The 24,675-nt window shown below is 36.8% G+C and overlaps 2 protein-coding genes across 3 annotated transcripts; one reads left to right on the forward strand and one right to left on the reverse strand.

Annotated features, from left to right (window-relative positions):
• Positions 1-1,030: 1,030 nt before the first annotated feature.
• Positions 1,031-9,492, reverse strand: slc5a5 (solute carrier family 5 member 5). The gene is made up of 15 exons (XM_051669156.1): positions 9,139-9,492; positions 8,407-8,472; positions 8,087-8,138; positions 7,850-7,917; positions 7,410-7,564; positions 7,157-7,297; positions 5,801-5,930; positions 5,583-5,671; positions 5,372-5,484; positions 3,963-4,033; positions 3,767-3,853; positions 3,483-3,682; positions 2,775-2,878; positions 2,571-2,656; positions 1,031-2,287 (listed from the first exon to the last, which is right to left on the reverse strand). The coding sequence occupies exons 1-15, from the start codon at positions 9,490-9,492 to the stop codon at positions 2,237-2,239; spliced, it is 1,767 nt and encodes a 588-aa protein (XP_051525116.1). The 3' UTR covers positions 1,031-2,236.
• Positions 9,493-17,088: 7,596 nt separating this feature from the next.
• ccdc124 (coiled-coil domain containing 124) lies at positions 17,089-24,524 on the forward strand. 2 transcript variants are annotated; one of them, XM_051669595.1, is made up of 5 exons: positions 17,089-17,156; positions 18,336-18,507; positions 22,282-22,465; positions 22,953-23,058; positions 23,517-24,524. In XM_051669595.1, the coding sequence occupies exons 2-5, from the start codon at positions 18,349-18,351 to the stop codon at positions 23,716-23,718; spliced, it is 651 nt and encodes a 216-aa protein (XP_051525555.1). In that variant the 5' UTR covers positions 17,089-17,156; positions 18,336-18,348; the 3' UTR covers positions 23,719-24,524. The 2 variants fall into 2 exon arrangements, with proteins under 2 accessions (XP_051525555.1, XP_051525554.1); XM_051669594.1 differs by having other exon boundaries at positions 17,137-17,156; positions 18,311-18,507.
• Positions 24,525-24,675: the final 151 nt, after the last annotated feature.

Raw genomic sequence — 24,675 nt, forward strand, 5'->3', positions numbered from 1 at the left:
CACCCCTGAATTAAATAAAGAGCAAATATAGTGCAAGAGTGTTTATTTGTGAGAGAGAGCAATATAGGTTGTAATGTAATGCTAGAGCTTCTAGGGGATAATTGCTTTCTTTACTTGGGAAGACTGAAACTGTGGTTTCCTCTTTCTCTTCTAGTGAGCGGAGGGTTTGTAATTTCCACTTGCAGAGAAAAACTGAGTAGGTTTTCCTATGTTGGGCCCGATATAAGTTAATGCTATACGAAACTCAAATTTTCACACTTTTAATCAGAAAAGTATGATGTACACCTGATAGCATTTTTTTACATTTTTACATTTTTTACATTTTTGTGTAATGTGAATGTTCCAGCTGCTGATTTCTCAGAACAATTTAAAAGATACACAAATCTTTACAAAAGTTCAGAATTCTAAACCCATACACTATGTTTTATACAAAAACAAAATGGATGAGTTGGACCGGATAGGCAAGGAAAATCAACCAACAAGTGGCCAGCATACACGGGAACTTCTTTAATACTGTTTTAAGAGCATCCCATGCAGTGTCTGAAATTCAATTTTCATTAAAGGGCAATATTTTCCTCTGGAATTGATTATAAGGGGCATTTTTTACCTTCTTGAGGGCATACATTTTCTAATCATAAAAAACTAATTTACTTAACCAATTTATTAAATTCTCTTTATGATAATTAAATCTTATGTTTTATGCAATAATTTTGTATATCAAGGCCTAGAATACAATATTAAGAAATATATCAGGTGTTACAAATGAAACAGAAAATAATTTATAATGGGGCCCTTTTATGCTCCCACATTTTTAATTTCAGGGACATTTGTCACTTTCAGTGGTATTTTGACCAAGCCCTTATTACTTACTGACCCTGATCCCAGGTGGATACCTCATGAAGTTGAGAATGCCCAGAGCGTGCAGAACTGCAATCTAGGCAAAGGGCGGCTACTTTGAAGGTTTTATTTGAAGTGTAACGATGCTGGCAGCAATGACAGGCAGACGATGATGTGAAGAACCCAAGGGCAGTGTTTATTTACATGAAGAGTGAATTCCAAAAACGTGACTACAAAACAAACTAAACTTGACATAACTTGACATGACTTGACTTGACTTCCAAAACAATGTTACATAAAAAAAATATGACAAGAGACAATGGCAAACATGAGGGTAGAAATACATGGACAAAGGTAACAAGACAACCAATGAAGAGACAAAACTATAAACAAGATAACAAGACTAATAAACTTAAACCAATGACAAACTAGAACTGATAATGAATTAACAAGGCAATAAACCAATGAAAACAAGACACATGAACATGGAGGGAAACAGGATGATCACATGACTTGACATGGAAACAGGGAATCACATGACATGGCATGACTTTTCAAAATAAAAGACATTAACACAAAACATGAACAAAAACACATCTAGATGTGACATGAAGTTGTGATTTTCTTTCTTTTTTTATTTTGGCCACTACATATTTCCTATACTTCCATTTGTGTTACGTCATAGTTTTGATGATTGTATTATTATTCTAAAATTACTAAAATAGTAGTAATAAAGAATGAGTAGGCATGTCTAAATTTTGACTGGTTGTGTACTTTCAAAAAGGTGTTGGATATATCAGAAAAGCATTACAGTCATATGTATCCATAAAAACCTTTCAGTTACACAAATAAAGAACATCCATTTCAAATCAGTTGAGTGTGTGTGAATATGAACTGTCTGTAATATTCTTTTCTGGACTTGGCTAGGAATGAAAGTGAGCTGACATACAGGTGTGCTGCAGGTGTCCGATGAACAGATGTGTATTGTGCGTAATTACATAATACAAAAGAAAGCACTATTGATGTATAGGTCAAAGATCCTTAAAATCAGGTGGTGATGATAAGGCATTCAGCACTGCCAGCCAACATGAAAGATAACCAAATCAGCCTGGCTTTGACATTGTTGATTTGAGTTACAGTTCAGAATGTATGTGATGTGAAATAGTTTGTCTTTCTAAATCCAATCTAAATCCAGAGAATCCAATAATGTCAAATTCCAATATTTCATTGTACACAGCTACAGAATTCTATATGCTGCTGCGCTTTGAATTAATCTTATTTCTTGGCTATTTTGTTTGTTACAGGTAAACTGACCTCTTTTGACTTAAAGTAAGGCTGCACCTGTCTAAATTTCGCCTTTGTTCAATAAAACGTCTTGTTTATCACCATTAGTAAAAAGTTATTTTGGCTTGAGAAGGATTTCAGTAGGATTGTGAGCCGTAGCTTCATTCTGTAGAGACAAGAATATGGTTTCAGGTCAATGTGATCTCAGGTATTTGTACATAAAGTGTGGTTCTAGCACATGATTTTTGAACATTTTTATAGATAGTGATATATGCAGTATAATATCAACGTATGGGCTGCTTCTAAACCGTACAAATGTACAAATGTTTACAAATCCTGTGGTTCATAGAATACAGAATTCAAAGTTTGATTTTATTCTGTCTATAATTATGAGATTAACCAATCACATTTATTTAACCCAGAATTAAAAATGCAACCATTATACTTACCAAATTCTGACAGCACTCATCGCAGGTCTGCTGTTCCAAATTCCATCGCAATAAACCAGGACTGATAGAATCCTTCTTGGTAGGTCCTGTAGTAATCCAATAAATATAAATTTAAAAAGTGCAGTAGCATCTGTTAAGAGCTGCATAACATTGCATTTTCATTCATTTTAGTTATTGTGTTAACAATGACTGAGTTTGTCTCACCTGTTATGTAGCTAACCAGCACACCTACCAGAACAACTGCACTAGTTGACAGGGCTCCAAAGTAGAGGTAGGATATAGAATAGATATTTTGAAGGCCGTATTGACTGTTGAAATTTTTTTGGAAAAATAAAGTACAAGAAAATTTACCCATGCACTACTGTTCGTGTGAAACATACAGCAAGTAATTGAAAATAATTATTCACCCAAAAAGGAAAATTCTGTCATAAATTAATCTCATGCTTTTCCAAACTCGTATGATTTTCTTTCTTCTGTGAAACACAGAAGGAGACATTTTAATTGTGGGGAGCTTCATACTTCAAAAAGGATGCAAAAGCACTATAAATGGATCATAAAAGTTGTCCATATGAATTGTGTGCTCTCTTCTAAGTCTTCTGAATTCATACAGTAGCTTTATGTGAGGAACATATAAAAATTAAAGCCTCAGTCCCCATTCATGGTTACCTCATGGAAACGAATGAGCAATTCAATTAAATTCATTAACATTTCTCCTTTTGTGCTCCACAGAAGAAAGAAAGTCAAATGGATTTAGAACAACATGAGTGTAAAGGAACAATTACCGAATAAAACTTTTGGGTGAACTATTCCTTAAGTAATCAAGTAGCGATATATTGAGCAATGATGGTCGTTATAAAATGGGATTTACACAGGTATGTTATACATATAAGGTAATTTCTCCTAGACACTCACCCATAATCATGGATTGATGATGGCAAAACAGATGATTCAACCCCTGCTGTAGTGTTGTTGATTGTTGCATTAGTTGCTAGACAGTGACCAGCACTGGTGGGTAAAACACCCATGATTTGTGGTGTTGGAGGATAAATTGTGCTTCCAACAGCAAGCCATAGAGACAGGCAGAATCCCACAGCCACACCGGAAAACACCCCCTAATTGTTGTGAGAAATAATATACTACTATTCTTTTTGCTGCATGGACAGAAGAAATGGTCAATTATTTTTTTAGAGTCTTACTGGTTTATTTGTAGCAGGAACAAACATGCCCAGTACAAATGCTCCCAAAAGTGGACCGTTCACCACACCCATGACAGTGAACGAAGCCTGCCAGTATTACAGAGTAAAAAAAAGAGCAATGATTAGAGCACGGCCACACACACTGAAATACAATGTATTAGAAATCACAGTAATTTCAGTTGGCTATTATCAGTACCTGAAGAACTCCCCAGTCAAGCAGAGAAGATAGGGCAGCCATTGTAATGCAGCCAAGACCGTACAATAGGGCTGTTTTCCACATGCAAACAAACAAAAATTTAAATGATTTCACAGGGTATTGATGTATCTAAATATTGTAAGTTTAATATTAGATACATGTGGAATCACATCAATGGTCTCTTAGTTTTAAAAGTATCAAAAGTACACATCCAACTTTATAAGTTTATAAATTTAAGTGAATACATGAATTAATGAATGAATAAATACATAAAACAATTAATGAATAATAAAAAAAACTATTATTTTAATGTGATTTTTTTTTATAAAACAAAATGTTTAAAGATATATATATATATATATATATATATATAATTGAATTGAGTAATCTTTTTAAAATAATTTAATAAAACCAACATATTTTAAGTTTTATTATTTAAATTTTGGTTTGATTACACAGTTCAATTACATGTACATTTCTTATAAAAGTAAATCTTCCAAATAGGCTAATAAATTAATAAGCTGAAATATTATTTATGCAATTAATAAATCCCTGTGTTTCAGAATGAAAAAGAATTACCCTGAGGTTGCAATTGCCTTTCAATTGGCTTCTACCTGTGAATCCTAAAATAACCAAATTTTCTGGATAAACTCCCACTGAACACAATTCAGCTTATGAATGAAGGACAGCGGTAAAAACAAATACATTAAAAAGTAAAGATAAAGTCAAATAAAAAGATAAATAAAACAAAATTGGTACAAATTAAGTGAAGTTCCAGAGGAAAGGCTTGAAGATAATTGTGTAGACTTTTGATAATATACAAACTGTATTTGTTTTACTTTGCTATCTTTTTCTTTTGTGTGTGTGTGTGTGTGCCTAATTTATTCTTACCTTTATCTTTTAACTTTATCTAATTAACTTAATGTGTATTATTATTATTATTATTATTATTATTGAATTGAGTATGTTTTATTAATATAAAATTGAGCACTGTTGGTTTAATTATCAGGAAATGGAAGCTACACCTGTAATTACTGGCCTCAAAAATAGCCAAGTGAAAGCTTGTCTGTTCTTTACTGAAAATGCATATTATTTACCCAGTTGTGCTGTAGGAAAAGATTTTGTGGCCAGATGAGATTAGAAACTATAATAGAGTTTCAGTCTGCTTTCATCAACAGGGGGTGAGCATCTCATAAAAGTAGAGAGGAGAATAAAGCATGCAAAACAGGGGACAAAATAGCCCACTTAAAAACCAAAGGAGAAAGTTTATCTTTCAGAAAGACCACACAAACACAAAGCCAACTTTATATTGAAAAGAGTGAATCTAGCAAAATCACACCCAGGTCATCTATCTAAAAAGCATCTCATCTTGCACCACAGGAAAGAATTAGAAGTAGTTTTGACCCTACATAATGCCTTGGAGAGCAAGAGCTGTTTTCTCTGTGAAATGTTTATTATCCATGGCTTCATTACATCCTCCATAGTAACAGCTGCCATGGCGTTAATGCTGGTGGAGACAGTGCTGTGGAAACAAAGGCAGGGATGGTCACTTTAGTGTGGTTTATTTAGTTTACACCACGCTTTCATCAGCACACTGAAGGTTCCGATGTTTTCAAGCACCTTAAAGTTCCACTGTAGGCACAGGCTAGAAAGAGACCTGGGAAGCCTTGATGATTCCGGAAAATGTCCAAGACCAGGTACGGCATATACTGTGATAATAAAGACAAACAGTGTCCATAATTAGTACTGTGCATTTGTTCAAAATCTGTTATGTAATTGGGCAGCTATACTACAACATGTATTTATCAGAAATACTATTTATGCATTTATCCATTCACCTGATCAGGTGCAGATATTCTGCCTGCCTTCAGTGGGTCACAAGTGGAGTACAAAGCAAACATCACAATGCCACAGGTGGCTGCACTGCTCACAATCAGACACAGACCGACCTGATTAACCAGCAGAGCCCTGCAGCACAAAAGTGACACTTAATGGATCTGTATTAGTGATTGCAGGAAGTCTGTATGAATTCTTCTCTAGCCTTTTCAAAAAAGTACTGAGGTGATGTCATGGTAAGTCATGATATCCAACCCTAATACCATGGTACTAAATTATTAATATATTAATGTAGAAATGGTATTCACATGGCACTCCAAGGTGCTTCAAAGAATGCATTGATATTGCCATAGTACATATCCCAAAAATGTGGTATTACCATGGTACTATTTCCGAAAAAAAAAAAAAAGAAAAAAGAAAGAAAAACAAAAAGGAAACATGGGAACACTATGGTACTTTAGTATTTTTGTTAGTGGCAAACACCAATAAACACTGATAATGTACTAAAACAAATTGTATACATTTTTAAAATGTAATGATTTTACTTTTTAAAATGTCATAGGTTTATCCAAACCAGGGGTTTTCAACTTTTACAGACTCAGGAACCCCCCACCCAGACTCTAAGCCAACCCAGGGAACTCCAACAAAAAGAGCTAGATTTTTATGATAAAACTTTATAATAGCTTTCATTAAGATCATTAATAAACATTATTATATTATATAATTCTAAAAATAATTTTTAATTTAGTAAAACTTATGTTTAAATTTGCTGACATCAAGTGGTGTAGATGCAAGAACATGCAAAAACAGATTTATTAAATTAACAAAATAAAAATTAATTATATTAATTTATTCCGCGAGTGAAAATGTTCAATAACAGGAGATTATTGAGAAAGCAATAATATTTGGCTGGTCACATGATCATATATAAAATAAAGCAGCTTAATTCTATGGCTGATATGACAAGAGTCTTAATTTCATGTGTGTACAACACTGTAAACAACTTTTTCAAAATACTATTCTACTATTACTATTTCTTTCTGCTTAACATTTAGCAATTAGCAAATCCAATACTGAGTGCACATTAAATGTTAATTCAAAAGGTTTATTTATTTATTTATTTTTAAAGAACATTTTAAAAAGTTTTTTTTTTATTTTTATTTTTTTTTATTAAATACTCAACTGACCCTTTTCAGTATCTTCTTGGAGCCCTGGTTAAAAACACTACGATAAGTCAAGCAAAACTAAATGCACAATATTGAAGTAATTTTAGATTGTAAAATTGTAAAATTATATTATATTATAACTCTCCATATCTGAAGATTTTACTGTGGTGGTATAGTGATATATTCTCTCACAGTTGAGCTTGTCTCTCTGTCCTGCATGATATGTAACGCTGTACTTGAGCTTGATTGGCACTGTACATTGATAACCACACCAAAGTGCCCCCCACTGTGAAACTCCAGAATGAGTACCGCCTCTGAGGGTCTATTCCAAAACTGTGAGACAGAGAGAGAGAGAGAGAAAAAGGGAGGGACAAAGCTTAGGAACAATGCATCAAAAGAATCATTTAATCATTTGAAGAATTTGATAGATTTCAACATTTCATACTCATTAAAATTGATGCGTGATCCATTGTTGGCAATCTCCAAAACCCTGGCCGGCCCTCCCACCAGCACGGTGCCCTGAATGAAGATTGCAATGAACCCAGCGAGCATTACAACAATCTGAAACACGTCGGTCCAAATTACAGCTTTCATACCACCCTGAAGGAAAATAGAAACAGAACATTATACTTTCACAGACAAACATTTAACTAAGCAATGTAACTGCTTTACTGATTAATAATCATACATTCAAATTACTGAGCAAAACTGGCACTGAAATTCTTTCACTCTTTCTTTCTCTGTAGGCACAAATGTTATGAGATGTCTGAGGTATATGACATTAAATGGTTGTACAGATAATTGCATCAGTAAAGTAAAGACATTTTTATAAGATGTTTTGGACAACAGCATTTTTTCTGACAAGATTTCACAGCACTGTCCTACCAGTGTCGTGTAGAAAGTGCAAATGAGTCCAGTTGAGAAAAGAGATGCCCACATATTTAGACCTGTGGCTTTTTTCATAAAAAGAGAAATGGAAAAAAAGTTGGATAAAGCGGGAAAAGCACCAAACTTTAATTTTCAACATCAGCTGCTCACATTTTATCCACACTGTTGGATTTGTCATAAATGAAAATGGTGCACTCCTTACAAGACTTGTGCAAATGTATTTAATTTACTAACCCTGATTCAAGATGACTGCAGGAGCAAAGATCACTATACCAGTGTAGAGAAGCTGCAGGAAGACAAAAAGTGTATAACTGGTGAATAAATGAACCTCAAAATTATGTATCCATAAAGACACTTTGCAAATCTAAAATTAAAACATTATCTAAATCAACACAAATTATATATAAAATGAAGTCTATAATTAAGCTTTTTTCCACATATCATTTATGTAATGAAATATTGCAAGACATTTAAGGCTTTCTACATATTAATATATTACCATTTTTTTGTAATATTCTAATAGTATTCAGTGTTATGGTGATGAGTTATCTTACTGTGGCTATGATGAACTGCAAACTCCCCAAGAGCTGCATTCCTCTGCCAAACCTCATCCCTAAATACTGACAAAGAAGAAAGCAACATTTATTAGAACTCTGTTTACACACACATTCATATAAAGTAAGGTCCTAAGTAAGACCATTAACAAAAATGCTTCAGTTTTGCATTGTTTACTAATACCAATTTTTCATTAGAAATTATATTGTCAGCATTACAATTTGAGTGAAAATTTGAATCTAAACATTTTAAATGATTTTCAGGATTTTCTTGGAATTTTTTGGTCCCCTTTTTGCTTTAATGGTAGTATGCACTCAAGCTGGGACGGACACCACATGTCTGTGTGAAACCTGATGATCCATGTTATCCCAGCATGATCTGAGGATGGAGCATTCTCAGATCATGCTGGGATAACATGGATTGTTTATTTTCAGGTTTAAATAAATAATAATAATAATAATAATTATAATTAAATTTATATATAAACATTTCCTATGTGGTCTCAAACTTTAGACCCCACATGGAATTTTATTTCACACTACAGAGAAATTTTCATTGCTCATTCTCACATTACTGCATTACTGACATTCTTTGTGCAAGTGCAGGTATATCTGACTAATAAATCCATGCAATTCAAGTAACCTGCATTTATGTGCATTAACAGATTGGCAGTCACTGCAAGGCATTTAAATATACAACTTATACAAATGAGAAAGAGACAAAATCCATACCTGACATGAGCTGGTGATTTTGAGACGATAGAACACTGGCACAAACAGAACTGCAGTGATTAGTGAGTTCAGCGATTGTCCCAGGCACATATAGAGGAACTTAAAACCATACAAATAGGCCTCTGATGGCACACCAAGCACCTGGACAGCTGACATAAAGCTGGCACAGAGCGAAAGTCCAACAGGCACAGCAGAGAAGCCCCTGCCCCCTGTGAAGAAGTTGTCCACATTAGAGCGACCTGGGGTCTTTCTCAGAGACTGGAACAGCCCGATGGCCACCGATACCCCCAGCATAGCAGCAAATACAGCATAATCCAGCAAACAGAAGCCTGGTCTGTCAGAGTCTGAAGCCATAGTGCTGTCTGTTTAAAATCTGCCAGTGCCTGAACGAGTAGAGTCCTTCTCCTCAAGAGGCTGTCAGCTGAAATAACAAACCCTGAAAACACAAAACATTCTTTATCGGACCCCTGTTATGGTTCTCTTGATTTTCAAATATTAGGACTCATGAAATGGACAGTGTCATTTAAGGTAAGAGTCGATAAATTGATTGAGTACAACATAAAATAAACAAAAAAATTATGTATTACATGATGTTTCAATACTTAAACACTTACCTTTAATGTGATGGGGGACAAAATCTGTAGAATGAGTTTATGACTATTTGAAAAGAGCAAATTTCAAAGACCAACACAAAATCAACTCGTACAGGAAAAGGAACAGTATGCACTTCAAGACACGGTCACTTTTACTGAACTATGAGGGTGGAAAATAAGTAGAGGTGGATTTACTTTTCTCGGCTGATATTTCTTATTATTGAAGTCCGTATGAGGGGAGGGACATTATGAATTAGTTTAATATGTATGAGGAGTATGTTGTGATTGATATTAGCAGAGGCGGAGTCTTTTGACTTTTCACATTCATATAAAACTGTGTAACTTTTTTTTGTTAATTATGTTACAGAAATACTCAAACCAGCTCGTCTGGCACCAACAATCATCCATGCGATTATCTAATCAGCCAATCATGTGGCAGCAGTGCAGTGCATAAAATCATGCAGATACGGGTCAGGAGCTTCAGTTAATGTTCACATCAGCCATCAGAATGGGGAAAAAAGTCTCTAGAATTTACTCTGAATGGTGCCAAAAACAAAAAAACATCCAGTGAGGGGCAGTTCTGTGGACGGAAATGCCTTGTTGATGAGAGAGGTCAACAGAGAATGGCCAGACTGGTAACTCAGATAACCGCTTTGTACAATTGTGATGAGAAGAATATCATCTCAGAATGTTATTCCGAGATGCAGGTTGGCGCTCTTTTGGTGGCACGAGGGGAACCTAGACAATATTAGGCAGGTGGTTTTAATGTTGTGGCTGATCATATATATATATATATATATATATATATATATATATATATATACACACACACACAGTGCATCCGGAAAGTATTCACAGCGCTTCACTTTTTCCACATTTTGTTATGTTACAGCCTTATTCCAAAATGGATTAAATTCATTATTTTCCTCAAAATTCTACAAACAATACCCCATAATGACAACATAAAAGAAGTTTGTTTGAAATCTTTGCAAATTTATTAAAAATAAAAAACGAAAAAATCACATGTACATAAGTATTCACAGCCTTTGCCATGACACTCAAAATTGAGCTCAGGTGCATCCTGTTTCCACTGATCATCCTTGAGATGTTTCTACAACTTGATTGGAGTCCACCTGTGGTAAATTCAGTTGATTGGACATGATTTGGAAAGGCACACACCTGTCTATATAAGGTCCCATAGTTAACAGAGCACAAACCAAGCCATGAAGTCCAAGGAATTGTTTGTAGACCTCCGAGACAGGATTGTATCGAGGCACAGATCTGGGGAAGGGCACAGAAAAATTTCTGCAGCATTGAAGGTCCCAATGAGCACAGTGGCTTCCATCATCTGTAAATGGAAGAAGTTTGGAACCACCAGGACTCTTCCTAGAGCTGGCCGCCCGGCCAAACTGAGCGATCGGGGGAGAAGGGCCTTAGTCAGGGAGGTGACCAAGAACCCGATGGTCACTCTGACAGAGCTCCAGCGTTTCTCTGTGGAGAGAGGAGAACCTTCCAGAAGAACAACCACCTCTGCAGCACTCCACCAGTCAGGCCTATATGGTAGAGTGGCCAGATGGAAGCTACTCCTCAGTAAAGGCACATGACAGCCTGCCTGGAGTTTGCCAAAAGGCACCTGAAGGACTCTCAGACCATGAGAAACAAAGATTGAACTCTTTGGCCTGAATGGCAAGCGTCATGTCTGGAGGAAACCAGGCACCGCTCATCACCTGGCCAATACCATCCCTACAGTGATGCATGGTGGTGGCAGCATCATGCTGTGGGGATGTTTTTCAGCGGCAGGAACTGGGAGACTAGTCAGGATAGAGGGAAAGATGAATGCAGCAATGTACAGAGACATCCTTGATGAAAACCTGCTCCAGAGCGCTCTGGACCTCAGACTGGGGCGAAGGTTCATCTTCCAACAGGACAACGACCCTAGGCACACAGCCAAGATAACAAAGGAGTGGCTACGGGACAACTCTGTGAATGTCCTTGAGTGGCCCAGCCAGAGCCCAGACTTGAACCCGATTGAACATCTCTGGAGAGATCTGAAAATGGCTGTGCACCGACGCTCCCCATCCAACCTGATGGAGCTTGAGAGGAACTGCAAAGAAGAATGGGAGAAACTGCCCAAAAATAGGTGTGCCAAGCTTGTAGCATCACACTCAAAAAGACTTGATGCTGTAATTGGTGCCAACGGTGCTTCAACAAAGTATTGAGCAAAGGCTGTGAATACTTATGTACATGTGTTTTTTTTTTTTTTGTTTTTTTTTATAAATTTGCAAAGATTTCAAACAAACTACTTTTACGTTGTCATTATGGGGTATTGTTTGTAGAATTTTGAGGAAAATAATGAATTTAATCCATTTTGGAATAATGCTGTAACATAACAAAATGTGGAAAAAGTGAAGCGCTGAGAATACTTTCCGGATGTACTGTGTGTGTGTGTATATATACACATATATATAGTTGAAGTCAGAAGTTTACATACACCTTAGCCAAATACATTTAAAAGTTTTTCACAATTCCTGACATTTAATCAGAAAACATTCCCTGTCTTAGGTCAGTTAGGATCACTACTTTATTTTAAGAATGTAAAATGTCCGACTAATAGTAGAGAGAATGATTTATTTCAGCTTTTATATCTTTCATCACATTCCCAGCAGGTCAGAAGTTTACATACACTTTGTTAGTATTTGGTAGCATTGCCTTTAAATTGCTTAACTTGGGTCAAATGTTTTGGGTAGCCTTTCACAAGCTTCTCACAATAATTTGCTGGAATTTTGGCCCATTCCTCCAGACAGAACTGAGTCAGGTTTGTAGGCCTCCTTGCTCGCACATGCTTCTTCAGTTCTGCCCCAAAATTTTCTGTCGGATTGAGGTCAGGGCTTTGTGATGGCCACTCCAACACCTTGACTTTGTTGTCCTTAAGCCATTTTGCCACAAATTTGGAGGTATGCTTGGGGTCATTGTCCATATGGAAGACCCATTTGTGACGAGCTTTAACTTCCTGACTTTCTGTCTTGAGATGTTGCTTCAATATATCCACGTAATTTTCCTTCCTCATGATGCCATTTATTTTGTGAAGTGCACCAGTCCCTCCTGTAGCAAATCACCCCCACAACATGATGCTGCCACCCCCATGCTTCACAGTTGGGATTATTTTTCGCACTCCAATTAGCCTATCAGAAGCTAACAGGCTAATTGCCTAAAAAAAAAAGCTGCTTAAAGGCACAGTTAACTTAGTGTATGTAAACTTCTGACCCACTGGAATTGTTATATAGTCAATTAAAAGTGATACAATCTGTCTGTAAACAGTTGTTGGAAAAATTACTCATCATGCACAAAGTAGATGTCCTAAACGACTTGCCAAAACTATAGTTTGCTAATATTAAATCTGTGGAGTGGTTAAAAAATCAGTTTTAATGACTTCAACCTAAGTGTATGTAAACGTCTGACTTCAACTGTTAATAAACATTGTACATTATATATTGTTGTACCAACACAAAGAGGCACCAAAACACTTTCCCGGACTTTCAGTTTCATCGTACCACGTTGGTGGAATGACCTTCCCAACTCCATCTGTGAAGCTGACTCACTTTCTGTCTTCAAAAAATGGCTAAAAACACATCTTTTCCATGAGCATTTAACTATTCGCTTAAAAAAAAATAAAAAATAATTCTTGTTGCACTTTACTTGAATACTATTATTCTGATGCTAGTGAAACTTTGTAATACAGCACTTTTTGTACCACTGTCTCCTTAAGTTGATTGACTGATAATGTATTCCTCATTTGTAAGTCTGCCAAATGAATAAATGTAAAATATATATATATATATATATATATATATATATATATATATATATATATATATATATATATATATATATACTGTAAAATTTCCCAATTATTTCCAGATTAATTAATAATCAGATGTGCCACCACATAATGTCTAACAGTCCTCAGTTGGCTGCTAATTTTGTATCTAAATGACACAGCTGTCTTCCGCACTAAAGCTGCAGACATGTGAGTCTGAGTAGCACACAATAGATTCATACATTATGAGTCGGGTTTAGGGTCACTCTGGAAGTGAGGTTACCACACACAAAGCCAAAGCTAAAGCCTATTGGGTTGATATAAAACCATCATGCAAGTTCTGATATATCGTCTATCAATCATGCCATTTAATAATAAGTGTTAGCTGTCACTAATGGAGTCTGTTGGGAAGTTTGATTTGGATGAGCACCTTTGGCATGTTCTGTGATTGATATGCAGTGAATGATTGTCTGTTTACTAAGTTTTGAATATTATGTAACATTCTGCAATGCTCTGACTTCTGGTATTAAATTCAATATTATGATCAAGTGGATATTTAAATGATATTATTGTCACATATAGGGCGAGAACAGGGCAAGTCATGCTTTTTAACTCCAGTGATCTCTCAAGGCAATTACTTTTAAAAGTCACATTGGACTGTCCGATCATCTGTTCATAGAACTGAGAGCTGTGACACTCCATTTCCCAGGTTTGCTCAAAAAACCTTGGTTACCTTTTGCAATTATACTTCCATTAACCTTCTCTGCATCACTTCAAACATCTTTCATACAGATGTCATGCAACTTTCCTGTCCAACTGACATACTCACTAAATACAACAAAACAATCTCAAATGCCCTTGATTTTCATGCCCCTCTTAAAATTAGACGTATGCCCTCCACTCACTCATCTCCCTGGTACACTCATGAATTACGTGCTCTTAAAGCTACAGGAAACTGGTCTATCTGTTCACCTAACCGCCTATAATGACCATATACAGGCATACAAATCAGCACTAAATGATGCACGCTCATCTTACTTTTCGTCCATTATCAATAACGCATCTTCTAGACTTAAAACACTTTTTTCTACTGTCAATAAACTCATTAACCCACCTCCACCCCTTATTTCAGCCTCTACTGAACTCTGTCAGTCATTTCTTCACTCCTTTCAGAATAAAATCAACTCTATTTACAAACTTTTCCCTTCTACAGTTCCTCCTGATCCACTTCAGGATTTTCTCACAAACCACCAGGTTGGCATTTTTACTGATTTCGCCACCACCACCCCATCTACAGTTTCTGAGTTAATTTGCAATTTGAATATTACTTCCTGCCAGCTTGATCCTGCACCCACTGTCTTGCTTAAACAATGTCTGCCTGTTATCTCAGTGCCTATTTCCCACCTTATCAACAGGATATTTAGTACAGGCTTTGTCCCTCAAGAACTGAAAACTGCGGCTGTCACACATCAAAGTTGTTAACGATCTACTGATGGCTGCGGACTCTGGAGCCATCACTTTCCTGGTCCTTTTAGACATCAGTTCTGCTTTTGACACATCTTTCATAGCATACTCATTGCTAGGCTCTCTGCAATTGGGATCTCAGGCACTGCTCTGTCCTGGTTCATCTCTTACCTCTCTGGCCGCCAACACTACATTTCTATTTGTCAGTATAAATCAAATTCTGTTCCTGTTTCTCAAGGTATCCCCCAGGGTTCTGTACTTGGTCTTTCATCACCTATATGCTTCCTCTAAGTCACATTATTCGCCATCATGGTTAATTCACTTTCACTGCTATGCTGATGACACTCAACTTTATATCAGATCTAAGCACACTGTCCCATTCCCCAGAAGTTCCCTCTCTGAATGTATTAAAGGCATCAACTCATGGATGATCAGTAACTTTCTAAAACTCAACACTGATAAAACTGACGTACTGATAGTTGGGTCTCCAAGTGTTTTATCACGTCTCCCTGATCAGTTGGTTGATATTAATGGTGTCCTGGTCAGACCCTCTGCTATTGTTTGTAATCTTGGCATTATCATTGACCCCACACTCTCTTTCCACGCTCACATCTCCTCTCTCGCAAAAACTGCTTTCTATCATCTACATAACATTGCGCGACTCCGCCCCATTCTTAACACCAAAGATGCAGAAACTCTTGTTCACGCCTTTATTAATTCTAGACTTGACTATTGTAATACCCTCTTTTCTGGCCTCCCAACTAAAACAATAAACAAATTGCAGTACATCCAGAATTCAGCAGCTAGGGTTCTCACCTACTCAAAGAAATCCTCTCACATCACTCCCATACTTTGTTGGCTACACTGGCTACCTGTCTCCTGTCGTATCCAATACAAAATTCTCCTTACAGCATTCAAAGCTTTACATGGTCTTGCCCCCTCATACATCACTGACCTCGTACGCCACTATACCCCACTACGCTCACTCAGGTCATCTGATTTGGGCCTATTATTCATTCCACGTTGCAAGCTGACCTCACTAGGTGGTAGGGCTTTTTGCACACTTGCCCCTTTACTTTGGAACTCTATCCCTCAATCTCTCCATGATCACACCTCCATACGTGATTTCAAAATCAATCTCAAAACATATCTCTTTTACCCATGCCTCTCTGACTCTTAAATTTTGAAAACATTTTTTTACTCTCATCCTGTAAAGCGACCTTGAGTTTGAAGAAAGGCGCTATATAAAATAAATGTATTATTATTATTATTATTATTATTATTATTATCATTATTTAGGGCTGGGCGATAAGACGATATGTCGTGGCGACGATATAAAGTGTCAATTGACAGAGATTGTCCTATATCGTGTATATTGCGATATGTAAATATCCATATGCACAGCGTGACCGTATTTATCAGTGGGCATGCTTCACATGAAACTGAAACCAGGGTTGAGTGGGAATGAATTTGCCGGTTATCTGAGCGTACTGGTTTAACGCCAGATTCACTAAAGGAATTATGCAGATCAGGCAACGCCGCAAACGCACCAACAAACTCATGGCTGATTCTTTGCTATTCTGATTTTGCGGGCTGGTTCTGAGCGCTCTACAGTGGAGGAGGCAGAAGTCCACCGTGATCTGACTGACACGGAGCCGGGACAGCATCACTGTGATCCAGACACCCGAATCATCTCTTTAACATGCCGGGGTGCGATTTACTGCACCACATATCTGTACGTCTCCAACATTTGATGAATTTTTGCAGATATGATCAAAAGAAAAGTTATGAAAATGAAGGGGAGCTTGTTATTAAAACAGGTGTGACATCTGGGTCACAAAATCTGACACAGAGTAGAAAAAAGAATCTGATGATCCAAAATCTGATGCAATGTACGAGGGGTGAACATTGGCGGGGGTTACAGTGTGAAGAATTTACATTTTTCCATTGGGGGGGGGGGGTACTTGCCTGTACCCGCCCCCATCCCCCCCGGAATCTACGCCCCTGCAATGTACAGTTTTGCATGTGTAGGTTAGTGAGGTGTCTGCCGAGCCTGTAGGTGGCGCTAAATGAACCGCTTCATCCGTCTTGCAGCTGCTTGAGAAGAAGAGCGAATAGTACCCAGGAGGTTGGCGCAGGAAAAGGTTGGTGCTGCTGTTATATGAAAATATTAAATTATGAGCCGAAAAATGAGCTCAACAAATAAAATAAGATGCTTGGGACAGCGGTCTCTGGTTCTGCCTTCATTGTTCAAATGGGAGTAACTGATACGAGCTTCTACATAACACTGTAGCTGAGTTTAACCAGAGTGATTAGCAAACATGCTAACTAGCTGCTTTGTAAGCAGAACATTTACAATTAAAATGTTTCTAAAGTTCTGTAATTAACCCTATACGACATTTAAAACAATTTAGAGAAATCGCATTTTTAATTAGACAATTATTTAACATCTTACTAGCAATGAGATATGTCAGTAGCAGATGATATACATATATTCTGTCAGAAACAAGAAAAACAGGTGTATGGAGCGTACAGTATATGTGTATGTGAGTGAATATATGTATGTATGTATATAAACACCTCTTGAATGAATTCAGGTAAATTGGTATGCTTTTTGACAGTGACCACAGTGTAAAAAAAAAAAAAAGACTCAATTTACATTTGAAAGATATCACACCCTGTTTTTTTTTTTTTTTTTCTCTTTGCTTTTGGTTTCTGTCTAGTTAAAAAATTACTTTCAATTATCATCTTCTGATTTAGAGGCACTGTAATCGAAATATTTGTGGTTTAACTCTCTCCAGTAACTCAGTGCTTTCTGTTAATACCAAATTATATAAATAGTGTGGGAACAATGGCCTTCTAAATCCCGCCCAAAAGATTTTCACTATTGAATATGTTGTCACATTTATTTTTGGTAACACTTTGTATGCTACTGTAGTCTCAGAAGATACGCAAAATTTGTACAGATCCACCTGGCCGATATTTAAAAAATGACAGATCAGAATGCATGTAAACACTGCAGTTTCCTCTGAGAGACAAATAATTAATTAATAGAAAAAATTATCTTTATGTTAAATCCCTCTTGTTTTTGTTTCGTTAGAGACATTAGTACACCATACAATATATTAGTTTTTACATTTATTAGCCTACTTCTGAAGATTGATACCTGACACACAAATGAAATTTCACCTAGCAATATCTATGGATTGATTTAAGTAATTACGATGACTGGAAGTGGGAAAGTCATGCAATTTCAGTGTTCAAAAGTGTGAATCCTGACTGTTCTGCCTTTTTTAAGCTAGTCATCATCTCTACATCTGCAGGGAAGTCCCAGGAATGCCGAAGAAATTCCAGGGTGAGAACTCCAAATCGGCCACCGCAAGGGCCCGTAAGGCTGAGGCCAAAGCCGTTGCTGATGCTCGCAAACAGAAGGAGCTCGAGGACGCACTCTGGGAAGATAACGACAAACATGTCATGAAGAAAGAGCAGAGGAGGGTACGACTCCTTCCTTGGTTAACCAAAAATTTTAGTTCATCCAAAAATTACAATTCTCTCATGATTTACAAATGAAGATTTTAGCTCTGTAGATCCAAACACTGCAAGTGAATGGTGGCCAGAACTTTGAAGCTCCAAAAAGCATATAAAGGCAGCATAGAAGTAATCCATAAGACTCCACTGGTTAAATCTTATAGGTGTGGGTGTGAAACAGATAAATATTTAAGCCCTTTTTTTTTTTTTTTTACTATAAATCTCCACCTTTGGCCGGCCCTGACCAGTAGGTGGCAATATACACGAAGCCTGCATATCTCCAAAAAAAAAAAAAGAAAAAAAAAGAATGTGGAAGTGAAAGTGAAAGTGGAGACTTTTAGTAAAAAAAAAAAAAAAAAAGTACTGAAATATTGATCTTTTTCTCACCCACACCTATTATATCACTTCAAAAGACATGGATTAAACGACTGGAGTAGTATGGATTACTTTTATGCTGCTTTTATGTGCATTTTGAAACTTCAAAGTTCTGGTCACCATTCACTTGCATTGTATGGACCTACAGAGCTGAGATATTCTTCCAAAAATCTTTGTTTGTGTCCTGCAGAAGAAAGAGAGTCATACATATCTGGGATGGCCTGAGAGTGAGTAAATAATGAGAGAATTTTCATTTGTGGGTGAACTATTCCTTTAAATAAATTTTGTCATTGTGCTATTAGGGTCAAAAGAACTAAAAAAAAAACAAAAACAAAAAACAGCAAGCCTGTCTTTATATGGTATATCACACAATTCTATTACATGCAGTAAATTCTATGAACAGCAGTGCCTTGTGTGCAAACCAGTATTGTACTGAACACTAGGTGGCAGTAAAGATCTTCAACTGTAGCTCTATACTGTTGCTCCATTCTACAGTATATGATAGTCACATTGTTACTTATTGATATGGAAATGTTTTAAATTCTATTGAAAAATACAGGATTAATTAATAATCAGAAGTGCCAGCGCACCAATGTTTTCTACATGTTATGTTGTCTAACAACCCTCTGCAGTTGGCTGCTAATCTTGTATCTAAATGGCACAGCTGTCTACCTCACTAAAGCTGCAGACACGTGAGTCTGAGCAGCACACAATAGAGATTAATACATTGTGAGTCAGGTTTAGGGTTGCTCAGGAAATGAGGTCCCCACAAACAAAAGAAAGCAGACTGGGTTGAAGTAACACCATCATGCAAGTTCTGATCTCCTCTATCAAACATAAGTATTGATGAGTGTTATCTGTCACTAATGAGTCTGTTGGGAACTTTGAATTTCCTTGAGGTCCATGGGCACGTTGTGATTGTTATGCAGTGATTGGTTATTATTATGCCTAATAGCTGTTAGTTTGAATTTTTTTCATGCCATGTTCGGTGTCTACATTCTTGCAACTGGTCGACATAAAAATAATTCCATGTTAGCTGTATTAAACTGTGGTGTTGTTAAGTATATACCATATATGCAAAGTAAATGTAAACATTGAGGGCGATTAAAAGCACAACAATAAGCTGATAACGATCAAAACATTTATTATAATGCAAAATCAACGGCAAAATATAATTGGACATGCACGCATTTAATAAACTGAACAAAACTCTGATAAAAAGTGAATTAAGGGTGAGGGGAAAATTCGTAGGGTTTCGATGTGGTTTTGCTTTAACTGACATTTCCCAATTAAAGAACAGAGTTTAAGGTGTTGACATAACCTTACATGTTGTCAGCTTTTTTAGTATAATCATGGATGATCTTGCATGTAAATACAGTCATTGTCAAATATTTTACCTGTGTCTTGCTTTAACACAGGCCAAACCTTAACACAGCCACATTTGTCCATTGAAGCTGTACTGCACTGAACTGATCCAGTTCTGTAATTATTTTAGCAAATTTTATTAGGCACTAACTGATGAAGAGCCTATCTTTTGCCAGAATGGTTATATTCGCATACTTATATTCTAGTAATAACTCAGGTAAAACGTAGGTAAAATTGTCTACCTATTTTGATATTTGGTTAGGCTATGAATTCAGCATTTTTATTATTAGAAGTTATTTTGGCAGTCTGAATATTTGAAAGGTTGTTTGTCTCCCTGCCTTCTCTCTCTTGCCTCTGTTTCATACATTATTGAGCCAGTGTTGGCATATTTACTGAGCGTCAGCAGTGTTGGCATGATGTGCCAGTCTTCTTGGTTAAGTGCAGCTGGTAAGAAACTCCTCACATCCTGTTCTTTTCCTCCTGTTTCCTCTCATCGCTGCCATCTGATCTGGCCTATCAGACCCATGCCAGTGTTATTCTACTGCAGCCATTCTGCTAATTATAACCCATGTCACTGGGCCACTGTTTGCGTCCAGGTGAACTCACCTGCTCTACAAACACACTGATTTATCTTCCCTTCTCAATTATAAAAAAGATCAGCTATTGTCTGGGACACTACATGATTGAGACAAAAATCATAGTTATTTCCTCTGTTGTTGTAATTGAGATTCATTTCAATTAATAGAATTTACTTAAATACACCTTTGGTGTGGGGCATCTGCATGTCATATTCTTTATGTTGGCTACACATCCAAAACAAGCTGAGAACTGAGTTCGTAAATTAAGTTGAATCAAGCCAAAACGGGCAACTTCACATTGGCATGAAAAATGATCATTCGCAGAAAGCTAGAAACTGATATGTCTGTGATTGGTTAATGCTCGGCCACAAAATTCTGTAAATGACACTTTCACAATTACTTAAAGGAATAGTTCACCCAGTGTTGATTACCAGATGACCCGCAGTTCTTGCAGTTACCTTTTCTTCAAAAAAGCAAAAATCGATGTTACAATGAGGCACTTACAGTGGAAGTGAATGAGGCCAATTTTTGGAGGGTTTAAAGCCAGAAATGTGAAACCTATGATTTTATAAAAGTACACATAAATTCTTCTGTTAAAACTCGTGTATTATTTGAGCTGTAAAGTTGTTTAAATCATAATTTTTACAGTCATTGTAGGGTTTTAGGGTTTGTTGACATCACATCGCCATGGCAACAAAGTTGTAAAATTGACTAACTTTACACAGAAAAGGTTAGTGATTTTTTCACACTAAAATCATGTTTACACACATATTGTTTATGTCTTGTGGCTATACTTTTGAAAAAGTTAGTATTTTAACATTCAGAAATTGTCCCCCATTCACTTCCATAGTAAGTGCCTCACTGAAACACAGATTTGACCTTTTTTAAAGTAAAGGAGGGACAAGTCTAAATAAATTTTTGTGCTTATCAATATTATGTCACAAATGCTGACGATTGAGCTTAACTTTGAGCTTTTTGCTTTAATTCATAGACAAAGTATTTCTGTGAAATATTTGATATATTGTAGATATGCGAGAATGTCAAGAGAGAAGAGTGTAATTTGGTTTGCTCTTAAGCGTGGCCTGCCGTACTGTTTATCTGTGTCACTCGAATGACATTTCAGCTGCTCAACATCTGAAGGTGTCATCTCATTATGTGTATCTCCTTACTATTGTGCCACTATTTCTGCGGATGTTATCAACAGGAAGGTTGCTGGGCGGTTAGGATGTGGACAGTTAACTTAAGGCCATGTCTCATCCTAGTAATCATTACTTACCCACCGAGCTGACATAGAGTGACTCTAAACGGGCATCTCTAATTTCTTTACTCTGCTCGGCAGTTTACACTTACATTTGCTTAATGGTCATCAGGTTCTCTTGATAACATCAGTCCAGTTGTAATTTAAAAGAGTGTGTGTATACAGGATGATAAAGAGAGGAAGCGTTTGGAGGCTCTGGAGAGGAAGAAAGAAAAGCAGAGGCTCTTGGAGGAAGAAGATTCCCAGATAAAGGGTAAACAGACAAAAGAAGCCCCCAGTAAAGTGACCCGTGCCCAGATTGAGGAGAACCTACACAGCGTACAAAATGTGAATGAAACCAAGGAAAAAGGTGAGGCACTTTGCCAATTCACATCTTCAATTGGGGTCACAGCAACTGAAGACATAATGACAGTGACAGTCTGTAACTGAGTTAATAGAAAGCCTCTATTTATTTTATTTTCTGTCTGTTCTGTTTGTATCTACACACTATCCCTTCAGTTGTTAATGGAAATACTGAAGAGTCAAGGCCTATTCATACTAAAGGTAGTGCAACAAAGCAATGTGAATTGCAGGTGAAAATTGGCACCAAAACTATTCACACAAAGTTTGTTGCGAGAAAAGTTTGCACACCTGAATGAAAGCCACATGACACAAAAGCCATAATATCTTATTGGTCCAAAAAAACAAAAAATGTGGCTTTGTAGCAGTAATTCTTTTTACACTTGGTGTGAAAGGAGTGAATAGTTTTACATCTTTTCACAGTGAATGTTTGAACTTGTGTGATAGACCTTTTTCAATCTCCTTATCTTTTTCCTGAATACTTTAAAATCCTACAGAGCAAAGCCACTTGGAGATGCCACTTGAGGAGAATGTCAATCGGATAGTTCTGGAAGAAGGCACAGTGGAGGCCCGGACCATTGAGGATGCCATTGCAGTTCTCAGGTATCCTGCTCTCTTGAGGATTCACTTTACAATTAGAGCTGAATTTAATCAATCATTCAACGAATAAATCAATTATTGTCCTTTCGTTCTCTATAGCAGGTTTTAGATTTGAACTTAAAGGTGGTGTGTCATTTTTCCATAAAACATTTTCCTGTTATCCCAGCTTAATGCAAAGACAACTATAAGTAAGCCATTGGAAGGTTGGTAAACACTGTGGCACTATCATAACATTGCGCTGTTTGTTTGAGCATCCAAATCGGCATGACATTGGCTCAAACATTGGCATGAGTTTTGGGCGGGACTGTATGTTTACCTGACCACTGGCAGGCAGGTGGAGTGTTCGTGAAACCTGTTTGAAAACAGTCAGAAATTAGCACAGAAGTTACACACGTCACCTGTTAGCTAGATGTTGTATTACGATTGGTTCATCCTTCAGTTTTTTTTTTTATTTTCTTCAGCACTAAGGAGGACCTGGACCGGCACCCTGAGCGACGTATGAAAGCCGCCTTTGCTGCATTCGAGGAAGCAAACATGCCACGCCTTAAAATGGAGAACCCCAATATGCGTCTCTCTCAGCTAAAACAGCAGCTCAAGAAAGAGTGGACAAAGTCCCCTGAAAACCCCCTCAACCAACGTGTGGCCACCTACAACTCCAAGTAAACCAACCTCACAGCACTTAAAGACTGGCCCTCGATGCAGATCCTAACGAATACAAAAAAGCACCCAGATAAATTTGGACATACAAAAAAAGCGAGAGCTGGAAAGAGTAGCGTGCACAACTTTTGTTAGATTCATAGGAATCAAATTTATACATGAACTGTTGATCCATCCACATGAACTCATCAACAAACTTTTAATCAACTAAGTATGCAATAAATATGTGATTTGTTTTGTTTCTAATTTGCTCATCTGCTAGACCATGGCCCATTGAAAGCTGCAGAGAAAGTTTCTAGTTTGGTTTGGATTGAACAAAAGAGTGGAATATCTGCCAGCACAGGTTTCCTCTACATCACATGTTTTACTGCTGCTTTGAACTCATTTATTAATGTCAAAATATGCAGAACATGAAATGGAGTGTGGCCAACCTGAAGCAAGTGTTATTTTTTTCATTTAGTCTATGTATGGTGATCATTAGGGCTCAGCTTGGTTTGATAATTATGGAGAAGAGAAAAATTATCTTGAAAAAATGCCTTTAATTAAGATTATGTTAGTGATGTTTTTGCATTGATCATATATGCTTTTTGTTTTGAAATTAAATTTTGGACTTGTATGAATGATTTTTCCTTAAGGTAAGACGTTGGATTCCAGTTCACTTGTGTAGCGTTGACTGGATACTGCAGCTCAACACCGATGCCAAGCAGTACTAACACATTTTGGGTTTGCTTTGCATCTGTTAAGGAAAACAAACACGCACTCTGTGGCTCTTGGAAAAAATTAAATAAAAGCAAGGATGAATTATTATTATATTTGCTGCTGTTTTCTGATTGCCTTTACATTATGCAATTTTGCAAACACTTTTATCCAAAGTGACTTACAATGTTCCCTGTGAATTGAACCCACAAACTTGGCATTGCTAGCGCAATGCTTTACCATTTTTGCTAAAAGAACACTCAGGCC

The sequence above is a fragment of the Myxocyprinus asiaticus genome, chromosome 33, assembly GCF_019703515.2.
Source record: "Myxocyprinus asiaticus isolate MX2 ecotype Aquarium Trade chromosome 33, UBuf_Myxa_2, whole genome shotgun sequence".
In the NCBI taxonomy this organism is placed as follows: Eukaryota; Metazoa; Chordata; class Actinopteri; order Cypriniformes; family Catostomidae; genus Myxocyprinus; species Myxocyprinus asiaticus.